Source organism: Girardinichthys multiradiatus, chromosome 5, assembly GCF_021462225.1.
Source record: "Girardinichthys multiradiatus isolate DD_20200921_A chromosome 5, DD_fGirMul_XY1, whole genome shotgun sequence".
NCBI lineage: Eukaryota > Metazoa > Chordata > Actinopteri > Cyprinodontiformes > Goodeidae > Girardinichthys > Girardinichthys multiradiatus.
This window is the reverse complement of record NC_061798.1, coordinates 31,485,698-31,506,671: the sequence shown is the minus strand read 5'-3', so window position 1 is coordinate 31,506,671 and position 20,974 is coordinate 31,485,698. Positions and strand designations below refer to the sequence as shown.

The 20,974-nt window shown below is 39.1% G+C and overlaps 1 protein-coding gene across 1 annotated transcript; it reads right to left on the bottom strand.

Moving 5' to 3' along the window:
- Positions 1 to 1,332: 1,332 nt before the first annotated feature.
- Positions 1,333 to 20,487, bottom strand: LOC124869187 (cAMP-dependent protein kinase catalytic subunit alpha-like). The gene is made up of 11 exons (XM_047366954.1): positions 20,079 to 20,487; positions 17,997 to 18,058; positions 14,679 to 14,807; positions 11,687 to 11,785; positions 7,980 to 8,062; positions 7,708 to 7,834; positions 5,976 to 6,071; positions 5,634 to 5,756; positions 3,941 to 4,000; positions 3,746 to 3,850; positions 1,333 to 3,651 (listed from the first exon to the last, which is right to left on the bottom strand). The coding sequence occupies exons 1-11, from the start codon at positions 20,122 to 20,124 to the stop codon at positions 3,526 to 3,528; spliced, it is 1,056 nt and encodes a 351-aa protein (XP_047222910.1). The 5' UTR covers positions 20,125 to 20,487; the 3' UTR covers positions 1,333 to 3,525.
- Between the last annotated feature and the right edge of the window lie 487 nt (positions 20,488 to 20,974).

Here is a 20,974-nt window from a genome sequence, read left to right as displayed (position 1 = left end):
GCCGTCCTGGGTTCTAGTTCGAACCCCGGAGACGTATGCTGCATGTCTTCCCCCTTTCTCCATCCTATTTCCTGTCTGCCGACTTTGAGAAAATAACAAAACTAAAGGCCACTAGTGCTGCAAAAAAAGCAATTTTGGGAGCTTTGCAACCTTATTATTGCAAATCACTGTTTGCATGGGTAGACAGATTTCTAAATGTTCCACTGAGCACCATTGAGGCTATAATCCAGAGGTGGAAAGAACACAATTTCATTATAAATCAGCCATGACCAGATTTCTGACAGGGGAGTCAAAAGAATAATCAGATAATTTGTCCAAAAGCAAAAGACCACTCAGAGAGAGCTTCAATGATATCTGAAATTAGCAGATCCAGTTTTTTTATGCTAATAATAAGTAATAAACTTAACCACATTGGCCCCACTGCACACTCACTACGCATGATTCCACTGCTGAAGGAAAAGCATGGTGAAACTTTCCAAAATTTTGCTGCAGAACATTTGGACAAGCCTGTAAAATACAGGGAAAATATAGAGTCTTTAGATGAGACCAAAATGTATCCCTTCAGATGATGCTTTGGAAAAGGAAAGGCACTACCTATAAACCACAAATCACCATACCGACAGTGTAGTTTGGAGGAGGAAACAACATGGTTTGGGGCTGTCTATCAATATAGTGCTGGCAGTCTCCATATTATTGAAGAACAAATAAATGGAGAAATGTACCAAGACGTTCTTCATAATGTCCCTGTTACAATATTGCATATCGGCTTTTTGTTTTAAAGGCATTGGAGGACATAATGCCATTGGAAAAAACAAACAAAAAAAACGCCCCTTATCGCCTACTTATACATTTAACACTGTAGCATACACAATATAATCATCAGATAAGTTTTAGCCAGGAGTGCAACTGTTCTCACCAGTTTGGCGTACTGTGCATGTCCAGCGCTGCTACAAGATCCACCGAGGTGTCACTGTGGGCGTCTGATTAATTTAGCTAATACTTATTTGACCAGTCAGTCCACGGGCTGCACGGGCACGGTGGCGCAGTTGGTAGCACTGTTGCCTTGCAGCAAGAAGGTCCTGGGTTTGATTCCTGGCCTGGGGTCTTTCTGCATGGAGTTTGCATGTTCTCCCCGTGCATGCAGGTACTCTGGCTTCCTCCCACAGTCCAAAGACATGACTGTTAGGTTAATTGGTAACTCTAAATTGCCCTTAGGTGTATGAATGAGTGTGTGCATGGTTGTTTGTGTGTTGCCCTGCGATGGACTGGAGACCTGTCCAGGGTGTACCCTGCCTCTCGCCCATAGACTGCTGGAGATAGGCACCAGCTCCCCCGCGACCCACTATGGAATAAGCAGTAGAAAATGACTGACTGACTGACTTATTTGACCAATTAGGGGCACTGACATTTAATTCTAGAGGGTCTGTTGATCCTTCTCATGAAAAAATAAAACAAGAGTATGATGTTATGACAAAGTAATATCCCTGGTCACGACGCTGTAGAACACAGTGAAATCCAACCCTTTGCTCTCCAGTATAGACAGACTAAGCTAAACACAACCTGACAACTTAAAAATCCACAATGTATCCTCAATTTCCTCAAGTTCAGTCTCATTTAACAGGTGGTTTTTAAAATGCCAGCATACAAGACAAGACATGAAACAGTATGACAGCAGCTTAAGCATCTGAAAATTAAATGAGTGGATGTTTCAGCAAGACACTGAACCCAAAAACATAGTAATGGAAACGCTGATCTGGTGTTACAGAAAGAAACCAGAAGAGAGAAGAAAAGCTACTAGAATGGCCCAGTCAGTCATCCAACTTGAATTTAATTGCAAAACTATGGAAATACCTGGTGATCAGAGTCCAGAGAAGAGGCCCGCGAGAAGGTCTGTAGACAGTTTGTATCAAGAAATTGGTCAAAATGACACTTAAAAAATGTGGCTAGTTTCTACAGAGATTTGACGTCTTAAAGCTGTCATTGCTAACTAAAGCTATTCTTGTATTTAATAAATTTCAAATTTATAACATCTAACCTGATTTATACACTAAATTGTTTTGATTTCTTTGTATGTGTGGATAATTTGGGTTGTTACCAGCATCTTGTGAGAATATTATGTCAATACCCTCATTGGAAACAAATGTATTGAGTAAACGTGTTCAATACTAGTTTCCCCTGCTGTATATTCACTTCCTGGTAAACTTGTTAAACAGAGTACAAATCATTTTAGATCAAGAATACATATGCAAATAAAAAGAAACTTAGCAAAAATAGTGCATGTTCTAAACACAAAAATGATGAGCTGCGTGGTCCTCCTTTGGGAAATGAAAAAACAGTGATAGTCAAAGTAAAGCATACGATCCCAACCGCCATCCGTACAGATTGAAGCGCTGATGACCTTCTGCCAGAAGCAGTCTGAGGTCTTCAGCCTCACATGGTCTCTAAAAGTCAAACTCAGGGGCCCAAGCGGTTGTTTCAATAAGCAGAATAATCCTGTGTGGTAAATGAGCTCTGAGCTGAAACATGAAATGCTTTTATCAAAACTGACCAAATCGTCTGGAAGGGATAAGTGTGGAAGACGCCAACTAAAACTCTAAAAAGTCCCTTTTTTGTTGCTTTTAAAATGTTTTTAAACAAGAACTTCAAATTCCCAAATCTATACTGCAAGATTTACCTGCTGATCCTTAGGCTTCACGGAGATAAATGTCTGTTAAGTGATATGTTCAAACCTGAGTTTCCGTTATGCGGTTGGTGTTTTTCTCACAACACCATTAAAACTGAGAGAAATCCATTCTTTTTATTCATATTTCATTGTGTGTTAGCGGGATATGATTTCACTGGAGCCACCAAGTACCAACTAACATTTAAAAATGGAGTACTGCAGATATGTACAAAGTCTGTATATATTAACAATAATAAGAGCCATAGATGGACTTATACGATAGACGTACCTGACTTTTTGTTACATCTTTCTTTTGGCCCCTCGTGCCTTTGAAGTATTTTATCTATGACAAGGTCAGGAGAAATCAAGATAAAGTATAACATAGGGGCACTTATCTTAACGTGTGGTGTTTTATTCTCAATTCAGCTTGTTATCAGTTTAAGCTGATGGTATCTTAAGTGCGCACTCAAGTAATGACCAGCGGACTGATTGGATGATGTTTCTTTGCTGTGGCACAGAAATAAACAGAACAGAAATGAATGCAGAGCAGGGAAGATCTCGGATGAAAATGAACAGAGGCAACTCTAAGTTAGTGGCGTTCCCGACACCCATGAAACACAGCGTCATTATAAAGGGATTCATAAATAAGACGACAATAAATAAAATACAACAGAAACACAACAGAAAAGGCAACACTGCTGGTTATCAGTCTCCTCTCTCTTTTTCACACCTCTATTGGATTTTTCTCTTTTTTGTAGCTGGTGCTTATATTTGGACAGGAGACAGTACACTTTTCTTGTGTCTCCCTTGTGAACCAGCCTACCTTAGACTTTCCCTATTTCCTTCTTTCTTCCTCTCTAACTCTAGAATTCAGCAAACTCCTTGGCACATTTCTCAGTGAAGGAGACGCGGATCTCCTCCTCTTCATAGTCGTCAAAGTTGCTGGTATCGCCTGGTCCTTTGAACTTTGGAACAAAGGGAGCTTCCACCTGGAAAAACCCAAATCATGAAAGGCCCCGAATCACAGTCAGATCCTATGCAAGCAGAGTCACAAACGTATACAATATATAAACAGCGGCACACCTTTTTCTGGTAGATGGCAATCCAGTCAGTTGTGGCAAACCACTTATGCCCTTTGATGTCATTGACTCCATTTTTGAGGTTCCCAAAGCGTTTCGTGAGATCCACCTGAGAGTAAGAGCAGCACGTTTTCATCATTCTGACATCTTGAAAAAAGAAAAATAACACCTTACTGTAAATTCAGACTTTTGCCTGCACCTGTAAAAGGTTCCTCAGCAGGTCCTTCAGATCTGAGCTGAAGTGAGATGGGAAACGCACCTGAGGACAAGGAAGAAGAAGAAGCAGCTATGGGACCACGCCACTGCAGTGCCAATGAGAATCTCTCACACCATCATGGAGATCAATTGATCAATTGGCAATACTAAATATGCACACCATAAATCACACATCGACCAGCTGCTTTGACGCAAAACAATTCTGACAAATTAAAATCTTAAAATGAGAAATGTTAGAAACAAAAGAAAGAATAAATCTTTTACTGACAATTTAATTTTAATTTTATAGTAAACTGGAGAAAAAACATCCCAGTGACTGTAACTCAGAGGCAGACTTGGATTAACCTTTTCTTTGAACTTCGTGAAATACAGCGGCGGTTTGCATAGAAAGATTGACCCACATCCTGCTCTTGTTACAGACAACAGACTAAAAACTATTTTTAGGCGTAGAAAAAACAAATGGCCCAACAACTTTAGGAAAACTGTTTGCCTTTGTTTTTCAACCCTCAAAGCAGATGAGCTTCAGTCTGGCATATTTATTTGTAATATGCTTTATCCCTGTTTTAAACAAACAAATCTGAATCTGAATTTTAATTAGGTACATTTCAGACACACAATGATTTACAGATCCCTTTTCTATAAAAAATATGACCACTTTGTACGTTTGTGTTCTTTTTTTTCCATTATATTCAACCAGGCACGACACATTATGGACAATTAAAAAAAAAAAAAAACTGTATAAGCACTACACTCAATAAACATGCTAGAAAGGACAGTAGAATTTTAATTGGTATTACAGCAATTAAACTCTTTTTATAATTGCCGACCAGATTTTTTCCTCTTTCCACTGGAATTTTGATATTTAATCTTTGATGATGAGCTCCAAGTCTTTGGAAGGTTGGAAGGCCTCGTCTTCATCACCCTAATCTCTCTACAGATTTAATACAGGATTCACGGGAGTCTAGGTAGACCACACCAAAATGTTAATATCACTTCCTGTCTGCAAAAAAACTTTTTGGGAAAAGAAAAAATACTTTAAACCTAAATCATTCAGGGCAGTGAACTATTTCTTACCGCCACGATAAAGTCAGATATGGGTTGCTGTGTGAAGTAGCCTTTATGAGTTGTAGCATCTCGGCCATTGAACGTTTATATCAAGTATAGGCTCTGAAGAGGCACTGAAAGTGTCTCAACAGGCCAGAAATATTATTGGAATGCAGAACTTGCATGGATTGCCCTTAAAATATACCATCCTATGAAATATTGTGTCCAAGCAGTTCTTTAGAATTGTGATATTGCTCACATTGACACTGCAAAAATTATTGCAATTATATATATTAGCGTGTGGCGCTAAAAGGCTTTGAAAGTAAGTGTTTGGAAAACTTAACGAACGACATACATGAACTTCTGATTTGCATGACTTGTTTAAATAGGATCAATAAATTATGTACCATAAAACATCTGGATTTTTTGCTTGCCCATATGTGAAACATTTACACACTGAAGTCCCCATGAATAAAAGGGTTTTTAATAAGAAGAAAAGTATGGGCAATAAGTTTTTTTGTCAAAAGCACAAGACTAAAAAGAAAAAATAGACAGGCAAAGTCCCTCTTCAGTCAAATACACCTTACATTTTAATTGTCAGAGCAAAACGACAATAAGACAGTTAAACTCACCTTCCCTGATACAATCTTTTCATAAATTTGAATTGGCTGATCGGCAAAGAAAGGAGGATACCCCGCTGCCATCTCATAGACCAGAACACCCAGCGCCCACCAGTCCACCGCCTTGTTGTATCCCTGCCAGCATAAACAGGTCGAAATATTTCAATGTTATAAAAAAAATTGCATGAGATTAAATGGAAATGATTTTCTTATTATAGGTGCTCTTTTCCATTTTATTTAGTTCTTGTTAGAAACATTTCTAACAACACTATGTGTTTTAATGCGTTTTCAGGTTGCCTCACCAGATTTTGAGTAATAAACAAACAAACAAAGAAAGAAAAAAGGTCAGGTAACCTTGCTGAGAATAATCTCTGGAGCCAGATATTCCGGGGTGCCACACAGTGTCCAGGTCCGGCCCTTTACTCGTTTGGCAAAGCCAAAATCTGTAACCTGAGAGATAAAGAGAAAAATTAGAGCTGACAGATGTTTATGGAAGAGAACTAACAGAAATAAAATGGACACAGACAGATGGAAGAGAAAACACCTTGGAGCAGCAAGGACATTTGTTTTTTTTTTTTTGCTGTTATTTCACATTTAACCACAAGGGGGAAACACAACCTCTATTAATACTATTCAAGACTTCCAGTTTTACTGCAAGAATATCATTAAAAATTCCAACCTTTTCCAGAAACTATTTTCTAGATTTGCTAGACATTTTTGAAACTATGAACATGTGGATACAAAACATTCTTCTGGTCTTGGTTTTATTATCTGATTTGTTAGTAAACAACTTGGTGTTGGAGCTGCCTCTGATTGGGCAAAGTGATAATGGGAAATTTTACTTTTTGGGGATGGGGTATTTTAACAAATGTAGAACAGCTATAGCTATAATACAGAAAAATCTGGAATGGATGATCTTAGTTCATTTAAATCTCAGTATGCAATTACAAACATGTAAAAATGATTATGATTGTGTCTTGTTTAAAGACACTTGTTTAAAAAATGAATAAAGTCAAATTAAAGGCAGATTTTGCCACATTTTGCAGGGTGAGATTGGGGAAAATATTGAAATAATAGTTAAATATATTTTGATGCTTTTTCACATCTTTTCCAGCAGTGCCAATAAATGTGTGTTGTCTGTCTCTGAGAGTCAAATTGTTCAGACCAGAAGAAAAGACATTTCTCAGACAAGAAAGTCACAGAAGAAGATGAAACGTTGAAATTGTACTGAAATACAACACGATTTTATGTGTAAATTTAGAAAAAAAATTCATAACATGGTCTAATTACTTTTATTTAAAATGGAAACACAATAAAGAAATAGCCCTCAAGAGCTTAATGCAGGGAATATACCTTTATCATGTTCTGCTGTTTATGCACCAAAACTGGAAGTCTAATGAGGCAATATCCGCTGGTTAACTAGACGGCTGCCCATTCATTCTGGTAGGTTAATTGTGATGGTTACTTTCCCCACCTTTGACGCCTTACTCTTATTAAACATGTGAATCCCCCACCATCCAGATCCAACAATTGTTTCAGGAGGTCAAGTTCGGTCCGCAGTGAGTTAAAGGTGTAGGACCCCTGACTTACAGTGATGAGCGGAGCTACTTTAGGTCCCATGCCAATGACTGTGTTTCTTCCTTACTGGAAACATTTGGAAATAGCCAAATTTGTCTTTTTTGTAAGCGAGTAATAAGTAAGTGTAAGTGTAAGATCCTTATTTCAGCCAGCTGACCGGCACTCCACAGCAACATGAAGGGGAGAGGCAGGTTGGTGCTACTCTATGCTTTATTTAGATGGAAAAAAAGGTCACTGGAGCACTTTTTCTGGCATTAAAAGGACTTTTAGCTGAGTTCATCAGGATTTATTTGCGGATTTGAAACCAAAGCTTTTAAATCTTTGGTCTAGAGCATAAAACTTGTATATATTTAACCAGACAATGCCTAGCAGCCTGACATAATGAGTGCAAGTTGATCAGTCAAGTACCTGCAGAGAAACTGTTAGGTCCAATGCTCAACCTGTGAATTACCGTTGGTTTGGTAAGAATCAAGATGTGAAACAAACTAAAAAAGGCTGTATTACATACCTGTATGTAGCCCTGTTGGTCTATAAGCAGGTTTTCAGGTTTCAAGTCTCTGTAGATCAGGTCCAAAGCATGCAGGTACTCAAAGGTCAACACGATCTGAGCAGCGTAGAACCGAGCATGCGGCTCACTGTTCGCACAGAAACACAGGAGGAACAGACGGCGAGTGGTTTGGTGAAATTTTAGTGAAGTAAGGTACCAAAACCTCCATATGACCATAATCAGATGCTACAGAATGTTTCCTGCTGCACACATAAATGCTTGAAGACACTGACCTGAATCTGCCAATCCTTCGTAGGTGGGAGAACATCTCTCCACCCGGAACATATTCCATAACCATGTAAAGGTTGGTGTTGTCCTGGATAAAAAAGGATGGAGATTAGGAACACACAGATATAAAAACAATAAACTGGACTCAATTAAATGTAACATAAAGACATGGCAATCTAAGCATAAAGCTTGTTGCATTCTGACATTGATGCTATCTAGTTAATGTGTGTTCCCTGGCTGCTTCTAAGCTCTGTTGAAATAAACCTTAAATGACCCAGCTGTAACACATACAGACACAAGATAGTATCACAAAAACTAAAAACCTCCTACCAGCTTCAAAGCTGAACTCTAGAGCCAGTTTGTGTCTTTGGGGTTGCAGTATAATAGCTCAACACAGTAAAATACAGAATAAAATACAGTTGTATCTAATGTTATACTGACTTTTCACTAATAGAGCTCTCAGAATGACTTATACAGCATTGATTTGTGCTCAATGGTGCCACTTCCATCAGTGTGCAGGACAGCACACATGGGCCGTAATAGGTTTATTTTAAAGGCCTCAAGGATCGTGAATGCCTGGCCAACCAGGTGTATCTAAACAGCTTAACCCGACATAATTGGAGTACGGCCCTCATCTGGGTTAGTCTGCGCAGGCACAGAGTTCTGCTGACACCTGTTCATGTGGTGGTCAAAGCCAACTTGATCGACTGTATTCTGCTGAAGCAGGTTTTACAGTCATGAAAGAAGCGACGATATGACAGAGATCAGAAAATCAACAAGAAAAGCACAGAAGAAACTGTTAAAATGGTGGCAGGGTTCCTTACAAATTCCCATTTCAACATTGCATTCTTTTCCAGATTGAAATTTCTAGATTTTTCTAACATTTTTAACAACATTCAGGATATGCAAGTAAAACATCTGGCCTGTTTGGTGTTTATTATTTCCACAATTTCTTATTTCTTGAAACAACACTAAAGTCTGCGTACAATTCAGGGATATGGGTAAAGGGCTGTTTGTCTCTTTTTGGATTGGTTTATTCAAATTAAATATAGACTCTTGACTGTCAAGTCAGAGTGTAAGAGATCACAGCTTGTGATTGGTCATACATGTATTCTGTTTGTAGAACAAGGAGTTTGATTGCTTTGTTTGACATCTAAATTAGACCAAGTTTAAGAACCACAGGTTCTGAAAGGACTCCTAGAGGCTGGAAAAGTAGGGAATCCATGGGCATTTTGAATTTTTAAATGTTTATCCTTTTCTGGTTAATGAGATGGAAAAAAAAGTCAAATTTTGTTTATGTAAATCAGAAATAAAGGAAGTTATATGAATATAAAAAAAAAGTACTTTATTTTGAATAAATCTTGATTTTTATCTTTGATAAATAAATTCTGAAAAACATTTTTCCATAAACAGTTTTTTTCCATACTTACCCAGACTTGGAAATGGATAAAAATAAATTCCAGATATGAGTGTCCAAACCTTTAAAGACTGTCCTGTGATAGATGGGGTCATTTTGTGTTAAAAGTAAGGATAGGTCCCTTTATGTGCATGGTGCCTTGCAACCTTGACAGAGATCTCTAATGATTTGTAAATCTATAAATACACTCATAGTGCTCTGTAAGGAAATGTAATCACGTGTCACCAGAGGTAAATGGCTTGTACTTGTAAAGCACTTTATCAAGTCTGAGGACTCCAACGTGCTTTACACCACAATCCGTCATCCACCCATTCACACACTGACAGTGGTAAGCTACATCGTAGCTACAGCTGCCCTGGGGCAGACTGACAGAAGTGAGGCAGCCATACAATGAGCGCCACCGAGCCCTCTGACCAACCATCAGCAGGCAAGGCGTGTGAAGAGTCTTGCCCAAGGACACAACAACTGAGACGGATGGACCAGGGGTTTGAACCGGCAACCCACCGAACGAACCCCTACTACCACTGTCGCCCCACCAATAAATAATATTCACTAGTGGGAGGTCACTCAGTGTTGTTCTGATCTGGCCCAAATGGGGATCAGAACCACAACCAATTGATTGAAATAGGGTGAAAGATAAAGTCTGACCAACTAAAATACGGTTTTCTTGCAAGTACGTATAAGCAACAATAAAAGGCAGTATATAATTGCTGACCAGTGTTTAGCATGTTTCCACTGGTGTTTTTGATGATTTATCTTTGGTGATGAGCTCCAGGTGTTTCTGGTTTGGAAGACCTCCCCGTGCCATCACCCTTAGTTTTTAGCTCGGGACACAGATCCTCTATCCGATTCAAACTGGGACTCTGGCTGGGCCCATCCTAAATGTTAAAATTACTTTAGGTCTAAAGAAACATGTGGGCACATTTCAAAGATTGCTTTTAATCTAAATCTGACAGGGTTAGGAATAATTAGCGACCTAACTTTAACAGTGTTTTTTCTACATAGTCATCCTTTGTTTTTTTTCCACAAGACCAACAAGGGGAGTCAGCTGCCAAAAAGCTCAAACAATTTCTAGGAACCGGATCCAGTAAATATGGATGACTGGATTCATTTTGGAAGAAATCTTAAGATAAGGACTAGTAATTTCTAGGAAGTACACACAAAGACTGATGTTTAGTAATGCTAACAATGCTATTAGCAGAGGATGATGAGGACATTTCCAAATTAAAACCTCAAAACATTTAGTCTTTATTTCAAATCAGTAAAACTCTATTTAACTGTGATTGTGACTCCCAAACGTGGTGAGATCATCCGTTTCTTTTATTAATATTAATAATCATTGTGGAAAGGCTTTTATTATTTTTTTTAAAAGAATTTTGTCGGCACTAGAGGCCTTTATTTTTGACAGTAGACAGACAGGAAGGAGGGGCCAAGAGAGGGAGAGACATTTGGCAAAGGTCGAGGACTATAGTCTCTATATGTGGTCACGCGCTAAACCCCTACACCACCAGCGCCGTGCCAAGGCTTTTATTTTTAACTCTGTTTAATTATAGCTCTTTAAGAAAAATGGGAATCGGATAAACATGGCAGGTCAGAACTTTATAAAAGCAATGATGCAAAATTGGCCAGAAATATGTGATTGGTCCCTTCTACCATTCATGTGATTAAACAGAAACTGTACTATAGTAGTTGTCACTCTTATAAAATCTTATCTTACAAAGAAAAGATGAATAAAAAGTTATCAGGTGAGCAGCAATAGAAGCCTGGATCTGGGCAGGTCAGCAGCTGGATCATTAGGACTCTCCATGCTCATACACCGTGCCTCCACAAGCATTCACACTTATCAAAACGATCGCGTGCCACACATTCGTTTCATAATGCAGCGACTAACAAATTCACACCTGATGATGCCTCTGCATTCAAAGAGGCGACTGACAGGACATAAACTGGGAGGACAGGTCAGCTCTGTGCAGAAACATCACAGGTTTTCACAACAAGAACTATCACAGTTTGATTCCATGAACGCACAGCAGAGAGGTAGATAACAGCGCGCGCCCATCTTGTTTTTAGCTCATCATTGTCTATTTTATGGTCTGAAATGCTTTAATTAATGCTTGAAGCTGACTTGTTTTTCTGGACTGTTTTGGGAAGAAGTAGTGGGCCTGCCATGTCAGAGCAGATGAAAAGTAGTGGATGAGGATCAGTCTGAACAACAGAAATCCAACCATTCACCCAGAGATCAGCTCATGACCACCCACACCTATAAACAGAGACACCCTCAGACGTCCTCCGTACCTTGAATGAATACTCTAACCGCACAAGAAAAGGAAAGCTGACAGCCTGGAGGATCCTCTTCTCGTTTAGGGTGTGCTCGATCTGCTTAAGCTTCACCACCTGGAAGGTCACACAGAGGTAAACACATTTGATAACATACAAATTTGTAAAATTAACTGCCTTAACACTTTGAAACACAACTTAACATTCTCTGAACAGTTAAATGCTATGGTAAGTAGGGATGTAACCCTTTTCAAGTTCAGTAGATGAGACATTTGAAAGTGGGTTTACGAGAATAAGATGATGAGATTTTGATTATTTTTGGGAATAACTCACTATTCTTTTGTCCTTAGGTTAGGGTTAGGGTTAAAAGTTTCATCAATCAGAAACTGCATTTAAAGGACTCTGAAATCACCGTACAATAGTGTAATAGGGACTCTTGGTGTAAGATCTGGAAAATTCACAACACCACATTATATTTCTTATCAAAGTAAAGTTGGTCTCACAAAGCGCTACCTAGTTGTTGAACCAGTGTCAGCTACTGTTAGTCCTGGAAATGAAGGTAAGCTCTTCAGACGTGACAATTTCCAAGTTGGAGACTCGTGTTTTGAAGCAACAAAGGAAGTTGTTTTTGCATTGCTGACTGTTGTTTGATGCAGTCAGCAGCCTACTCCTCGGGCTGAGCCACATTGTTGAGAAACTTGGTAGAAAACTCATTAAATACAGGTAATATGTAAGCACTACAAGAATAACATGACTGGTTAACTGTTAGAATGCTAGCAATGCTAAAGCTAGCACCTGCTTTGTAGCGTGTTTGGCTAGTTTTTTCATGATTCTGGACTGCATTTGGTCACCTCTAATGCAAAATCTAAAATACTTTGATTGATCAAAAAATGAACTGGAACAAAGATTAATTTAAACACAGAGATTTACAGTTTTTGTGTTTGTAAAAACAAAGAACATGGTTTTTATTTTTGTGCTTTTTTTCACGACAAAACCACCTAAGAGTGTGACAAACAAAATATACACTACTCAAAGTTGGACTGGATTATTTTACAACAATTACATGTTCTTTAAAACATAATTCTTTGATTTGTATATCATTTAATTTATTTGTTAAAGGAGAAACAACGCGATTCTCAATGTTTCTCAAATGATTGCTATCATTTCACGCTGTTCTCAAGAGGTGGATCATTTATTTTTGTATACAAAATTAACGAAGTGGTAATTTGAAGGTACGAGCTGCGCCAGAGCCGCTTTGCCCATTTTGGTTTGATGAAAACCGTATTTCATTTACTTTCCATCTGAAAAGCAATCAGAACCAAGGGAAAATAGGAAATAGGGTGTAATACAAATTATTATAATATAATAGACTTCGAAGCTGTAGAGGGAGCTAAAGATTAGGGTGATGTACGGACGCCTTCCAACCTTAAAGACTTGGGGCTCATCAGCAAAGACAAATCGTCAAAACATTCGTGGGGACATGCAAAAAAGAATGGTTTGATTGTTGTAATGCCAATAAAGGTTTCTCCAACATGCATTGTTGTATTAAAATGATAACTAAACCGATTTGTCATACTTTTCAAAAGTAACACTCTCATTTCCTATCAGAAACAAGCTTCTTGGTAAAATGACAGTAATTTTAAATCTCAATCTGTCAGGGTGCGAATTATTTTGGCCTTAAATGTATCGGCACCTGCCAGCTGTAGAATAATTCAGGCCTGGTCTGACCAGTACATACAGTACTTTGTGGTTGTCCTGTTTGTTTCACAGTGAAGTGGCTCTAATGCCAATAAATACAGTGAAAAATGCTGTTCTTGTTTTTACAAATCGTTTCATAAATCTCAGATTTCACCAATTCAAATATGCTAGATTTTAACTAGAAATGATCAAATTTAGTCCAGATTACCTAAAATAAAATGTGAAATGGACCTTTACAAGTATAACTCAGATGCCAACTTCAACGTCATTAACCTGATGTGGTCTACACCAATACTCTTTTGGCACTTAATTCAGTTTAATTCAGTTTATTTATATAGCGCCAATTCACAACACATGTTGTCGCAAGGCACTTCACAAAGTCAATTCAATCCAATCATACAGATTTCTAGTCAGGTATATACATTCCAATTAATCCTAATTATCTGCTTACAATCTGTTTGTATCTAAAACCATTTTAAAAACCAAAAACACACTAACAGCAGCTCTGAAGCGATTACAGAGACAGCAACTTTATCGTTCAATTAAAAGCAACAAGCAGACTATCAAAGTCTACCAAAGGTCAGTCAAAAAGGTGATGTTTTCAAATCAATACAAACGAAAAAATACTGCACCGATATTCCTTTTAAACTAAGAAAACCAGTTCATGTTAGTGTAAAGCCTATTTTTAAGCTGTCCATGTTTATGTTATGTTAAGATGGGTTTGATTGTCTCAGTTTGAAACCGTTGTCTGCAGATAACAACAGCCTAATTACATGGCTTTGATAATATTTTAAGGTATATGAAAACAAATTAATCACCCCGTCATCATATAAAATGACTTACAGTTGAACAACAGTCCATCATAATCATTTACATGTACATCAACAGTTTAGCGGTTTAAACACAATGAGTTAGCCTTATAAATCAGTAAAACTGGTCGGGAAATTAGATTGGTCTGTTAGAAAAATTATATGAGGAAGTATTAATTTCTCTAAATCTGTGAATTTTATTGATGTCGTAGGAGGAAATGCAGGCGCAGCTTTGCTCTAAATTGCTCCACTATCTGTAGTCTGAATAAAGAAAAAACATCTCCGGATGATGCTCATTTTAGCACGAGTGGATTGAGATGAAGCTCGCACCTGTATTTGAGGCTCCTTGAAAGAGCACCGGATCTTTTCACAACACCCCCAGAAAACATTTAGGTGCAACAAGCAGGAATATTAAACATAAGCATCTGCAGAAGACAATAACATTTTCAACACACTGATTTCCCTCCTTCTGTGTCCCTGATGACCCCCTTGCTGAGACTGACCTTCTGCTTATTGAGGATCTTCATGGCGTAATGCTGCCCCGTTTCTCTGTGCTTCACCAGCATAACGCGGCCAAATGAGCCCGTGCCCAAAGTTTTCAACCTCTCAAACTGCTCCAGGCTAGCAGTGTTCTGAAGACATGAAAAAAAGAAACAGCACATTTTTGTGAATAAAGGATGGTGGAGGTACCATTGTCAAAACTTGTATTAAATGTTTCCAAATACATGTAATTCTGTTGATTATTCATCATATGATTTATTATACTTACATATTAAGATTAGGTGTGTTTTTAAACATTTTGTAAAAAGGATGACATTTTCAGAATAACAATAGAGGCTTTTACACCATTTAAGACAAACTAAGGAGTATATTTATGACTAGTTGTTCCACCAATCAGTAGACCTGTAACTTTTCATGAAATGCGACAAAGCTGAATGCCCCCTTACACTGGCTCTGTTTAGGTTTCAAAGCTGCACTCCACTCGGTTTCACTCTTCTCCGCACGGTACCTGTTGTGTTTCCACTGACCCACTGATGACTGGAACCATGGGGACTGGAGCCATGGCGACCGAAGACCCGTCTCCAGCCATCAGTAGTGTGTAGTAGTGTGTTGTGCTGCCATTAACGTTACTATGTGACATTGTGACATTAAAGTAATCTGCATGAAACAATAATAATAAACAGAAAATAAAAACCATAACTAAGCGAAATACAAAAAAAGTTTGGATTATTTTATATGCAAGGATGTCTTTTTTTCATGATCCACTTGGATAATTATTTGGACCACATCCCAGCCAGAACCTAAATAAGGCTTAGGGGTTTTAATGTGAGGGTGGTGTGGCAGGAGAAGCAGAGAGAAGAGCTGCTGTCTGGATGGTGAAGCTCCAACGTTTGTCTGAAGAAGTTACAATTTTTGGCTTTATGAGAAGTTGTTGTCTAAGCAATGCCAATAATGAGGACAAGGACTTTAATGCGCAAAATTGCGGACTTTTGACCGTGGTGAAGTTAGTTTTAGGTCGGATATCGGATATTGGTGCTCCGCAGATTTAGTGGGATCTTCCTCCCATTTGGTCCGATGCAGGTGGTCTGATTATAGGCAGCTGCTCGCTGCTTTCTCCCTCCTTCTGCAAACGCTGGTTCTCTTACGGACAATAAATACATTTCCGAACCAAACACACTGTTTCATGGTGGTAATGTTTTGTGTGTTTTGAGGGAAATGTTTGTGTGTCTGAACAGCTGATTTTATGTGTGATCAACTGATTTAGGATGTCCTTTTTCTTCTCTTTCAGCCTTCAGGCTGGTTTATGATTTGTAAAGATTACAATTATATTTGGGTTTGATCTGCTCCAGCCATTGTGGTCCTTAATATTATTGTAGTCGCTCTTGAGTTTTAGTACATTTTTCCCTGCACTACCTCCTCAAAAACCTTCTCATTTCTCCTGGTCCCATGTCCAATCAGTAAACAGCAGTCTGTTCACGTCACATGTAGTCCCTACTCAGCCCCGGTTGGACCTCCTGAGGAGCAGGGACCAAAAAAGTAAGTACAGGTATGTGGAAAACAATAATGGAAACACTTGCAAAGTGGGCCAAGTGGAGCAGAGTTGGGCTAAATGGAGCCAGTGGAAAAGGGGCAATAGATGCATTGAGAAATTGAAAGGTGACCAGAATAGGGCCCTTTTCAGTATGACTGGCCAGTCTGAATCTCATGAATCTGATCAATGGAAGTTCAACGTTCTCAGCAGCAAAGTGAAATGCACACAGCTTTATTAAACTAATTAACTGAAGCCAAATTCATTGTTTGTATGCACAAACTTGGCCATTAAAGTAGATTCTGATTCTAAGTATAGTTTCTAAAGGGAAATTTGGAAACGGTAGGTCAAAGTTTTACTAAGTTGGCCACAGTGCATCTCTAGTCATTGCTCAAAAAAGTAATGGTAATGGTTGCAATTAGATTATCAGGCCTGGGTATTGAAATGGCCATGGAAAAAGGTTAATTTTGTTTCTCGTGACCCAATGCTGTGCTGATTAGGACATATGTTTTGGCCTGTTGAAAGACCTCCTAAAAGACCTAATGCTGACCTTTTTTAGTTTTCTTGCAGCAGCCACCAGATTTCTATTTAAAATGTCCAAAGAGTGCATGAGGCAATGCACTAACAAAGTTCCTAGGGCCTGTGAAGGATAATCAGGCCCACAGAATCGCATATCCTCCACCATACTTAACAGTGGGCATGTGGTGCTTTTTGTTTATTCGTCATTTGTTTTGCCAGACCCACCAAGGAGTGTCTGTTGTCAAAGAGATCAAACTCTGTCTCAACAGAGACCCTGTCCCAGTAGCGTGTTTAGAAATCTCTGCATTGTTTGTGATGGTGGGATCAAAACGTGTTTCCCTGCATGTCTCCTAGAATACCAGGCAGCTCTTTGAGGAGGTCTTTTGCTCATCGTGGGACCTTGGTAACCCCCAAAATGGCCCTGATCGCTGCAGTTAATCTTTCAGTGAGCAATGGAGATTTTTTGTAGCTACTACTTGAATCACGAGGATAAATAAACATCTCCCTGATCTGAATGGCATGTTCTCTTGTCTTTCCCATATTGAGTAATGGCTAAGTGTCACAGCATATTACCCCCCAGGGAAACAGGAAGGCTGTGGATTCCAAATGAAAAGTTCCTCAACACTCTGACCAACTTACAACAGCAGAGTTAAAGTCACAAAAATGCTTCATTTACATTTATTTGAACAGACAATGTTAGAAATGCCACCTATTGTGCCTCCGGTGATTTTATTAAAACAATTATTTCTCAAGGTGAGATTTTCTCTCAAATTAATAAAAGTACTTCAAATGAATGTTGGATTTTTTTTGTTGTTGCAATTCTGTGCGTGATTATGCTAAAGTAGAAAAAGGCGGATTATTTCTGTACACATCTTTACCAGGAAGGGGGCTACAATTTTGTACAGTTTTGTATTTTTCCAAAATGAACAACTCTTTAAAAGTCTGGCAGAGCACAGTCTTAATATGATGTAGAGGAAACACAGTGGTGTACAATAAAAGACTATTTTAACAACTGTATTACATATTCATATTTGTCCTAAAACATTTTTATATACTCAGATGCTGCTGCTTCCTAGCAACGAGCCGACCATTGAACATTTTAAACCTTGTTGTAATTATATACTGTTTAATTATACATTTATATTAAGTGTGGCTGACAGACAGAAATTGTCCAAAAGCACACGTGTTTTGATGAGTTGTGCAAAAGATAAGTGCAGGAGTTTCTTCCACTTACTATAGATTAAGATGGACTGACAAACAAACTGATACAAACCTGTGAAGGATTCTCCCATTTCTTGAGGAAATCTTCTTTGGCTTTAGCAAGGAACTCCTTGACTGCAGGAGAAAGCAAGAAACATGTGGTTTGTTGCAAATGATGATGAAAGTCACCACAGAAATATTTAACAAGCTGCTTATATTTTAAGGTCAGCTGCAGAAAGCATGAATAAATTTACACCCTGATTCACTGTGATTTGTAGCATTACTTCAGAACTTTGACTAACATGCAAAGCAGTCCCAAACAATAATATGAATCCAATTTGCAGACACGCACCTAGTGAAACCTTTAACTATGCTCACAAATACCGTGCACTCCTGAAAAAGACAACATAACTACATGTTTAATTAAGTGTTTCAACTTTGGTCAGAAATATGCCATGCGTGTTTTTCAATAAGCACATTTATTTAGATAACCATTTTTATTTTAAAACAGGAAAAAGGTAACAAGCGTGTTATACTTTCTGGAGACTCTAAGGACTGATTTCCTAAAATCAGAAATGGAGTGGGTTCTTTCTATCCAGCATGACGAATAATCTTCAGGGCACAGAAAATATATAAATATAAGAATGGGCTGAGCAAACATCTGCTCTGCAAAGACACGGCAGAGGCGAGTCTAACTAATCCGTGTTGTACAGCGACATTGTTTTAGCGGTTATACCGTGGCATATGTTGTTAGTTAAAACTAACGTTTTGACATGCAAATCAATTTTTGATGCCTCATTTTATATTAGAATGCATAAAATAGAGGCTCTCACATTTTTGGCTTAATGTTAAATTTGCATTCAATTTATAGCACAGCATTTAAAAAAAAAGAAAAGAAGAAAAGGTACTGAGTGTGCAGGTCCAGTTTAAGAATGCTTGGGGCCCAAATACAACCTAACACCAAACTGGAACTGCAGCTCAACTTTTGAGGCCCACCTAGTATTCAATAAAGCTTTTATGAGCTTATAATATATAATAGTATGCTTACAAAATGTTTAAAATGATCAGATTTCCTTTTCTGTTTGTTCTTAAAGTAAATAGTGGATTGAAGAAGTTTTTGGGTCTGGTTACTATAGTTAAAAATATATGACACAATTTTGAGTAGTTTTACTTAACTTCTACAGTAATGTTGAGGAGAAAAGTACATAAATATGATAATATATAATATCCAGAAACAAAAGCTTAGCAGAAACATGTTCTATAACGCAAAAGAAATGCACTTTATATTATAATGTGTCAAAAATACTTGTTTTTATTTTTTATTTCTACACAGGGAAGAAGGGCCAAGCCTAATAGTGTGTTCTCATGAAACCACAGGAAAAGCATTAATTGATAATATTCACTGATAAGTTTGCCAAACATTAAAATATGTCTGAGCTGGGAAAATAATTTTCCCAGCTCAGACAAAAGCAGCAGACATTATTAATCTAGCTTCGAATATAAATGCCAACATAACTATAAATGTTTCTCTTTGTGTGTGTGTGTGTGTGTGTGTGTGTGTGTGTGTGTGTGTGCAACTGGTGAATTTAATTAAAGTTTTGTTGGAGAACCCACCAAAAACAACAGGCTGGCCAAGAATGGAGCTTGGTAGTTTGCGTATCCCTCGGGCCAGGACTGTGTGCATGCAAGCGGTGTCAACAACATCAATTTCCATACAGCAACCGGCCCAGTGTTCAGGAAATATCTGACACATAGCTGGTTGGCGATCTCGCCAAGATCTGAGCACAAGAGGAAGTGAAGATGCTAAGATTACTGCAGCTTCATTTGCTCTTGGCTGTTTTCCCGTTTCATTAAATAATGATAGACTACAGCTGTTTTGCTGTACATGTCCATGCCCACTAATGAGTAGTAAAGCATTCATTTCTGATCTAGATGTATTAAATGCACAAGGAGTTGAACATTGCTGCGTGATTCCAGCAAGCATTCGGTTTAAAGCCCAATTAATGAATGGAAATAAAAAGGGGAAAGGCCTCTTTACAGCGTATTGCAGGTGATGTGAAGCTTTAACAGGCTGCTGTGTCACGTTGTTTCTGATCATTTCATTAGGATGTACAGACCAGGGGGGGAATCAGGTCGTCAAAGGGAGCATACCCACCGCTTTCCATCTCGCTGCCCTTTCTGGCCGTGGGCGCGTTGCCCATGATGACAACCTGTCAACGGGGCAATCCGTGGCTTTCTGGCCGCCCTGCAGCCTCCTCAAGCCGGTCTAATCTCGCTTAGATCTGGTCGGTGTTTCCTGTATCCAGCAGAAAAGGAGCGTTAACCCGCTCTGGAGAAAAAGCCCCGACAGATGCTGCTAATGCGGCGCCACGGCGAAGAAAGGCTGGAAAAGCGACTCCACTCCCTTTACCGTCATCCACAAACAATGCCGGGTTAAAATCCTCTCCGAGCCCCCCGGTTAGGGCTTCAGCGGACCCTCAGGCCGAGCTCGGCGCAGATGGCCTGTTCACGGAGGATAGTCTTCGTCTGACCCTCCTTGCAGCCCCCGCCGATCGAGCCCCCCTCCCCACCCCCGGCTCCCCACCTCTCCTCAGTCCAGAAAAACAACGATACCCGAAGCGAGGATGCAATATTCTCAGTCCAAAGCGTCACACTTTCCGGTAATGAACCCAGCTTTAAAAAAAAAAAACGATCGACCTAGGCTGGGTCCGACAACGGCAGGTATTCATCCAAATCAACATCGCACCCCCCACCCCCCACCCCCACCCCCCTGTAGCCTCGGAGACGAGCGAGATGACGGAACTACAGCCGAGCGAACGTCCCGCCTACTCACCGAATCATAGTTGATTGACAGCTGAAATCAGGTTGAGGATTGGCTAAGCCGTCACAGCGGTAAGCTCAGGAGTGTTCTGATTGGTTATCTTATGCTATCCATCAAACAGTCTGACAGCCCTAACAGAAAAGCGAGTGAAAGGAGCGTCACAGATTATTTTCTTCTCAACCACGTACGCGAACCACTGTCTCTGGTCTCTGTCCTCCATTGGCTTGATG

What these genes read in the sequence shown, in the direction of transcription:
- LOC124869187 (XM_047366954.1), bottom strand. Translation starts at nt 20,124, where the DNA reads ATGGGCAACGCGCCCACGGCCAGAAAGGGCAGCGAGATGGAAAGCG. An exon ending in ACCAACAGGGCTACATACAG is followed by an intron (nt 6,072 to 7,707) that starts GTATGTAATACA and finishes TTTATCTCTCAG; the next exon opens with GTTACAGATTTTGGCTTTGC. An exon ending in TTGCCATCTACCAGAAAAAG is followed by an intron (nt 3,652 to 3,745) that starts GTGTGCCGCTGT and finishes GGGTTTTTCCAG; the next exon opens with GTGGAAGCTCCCTTTGTTCC.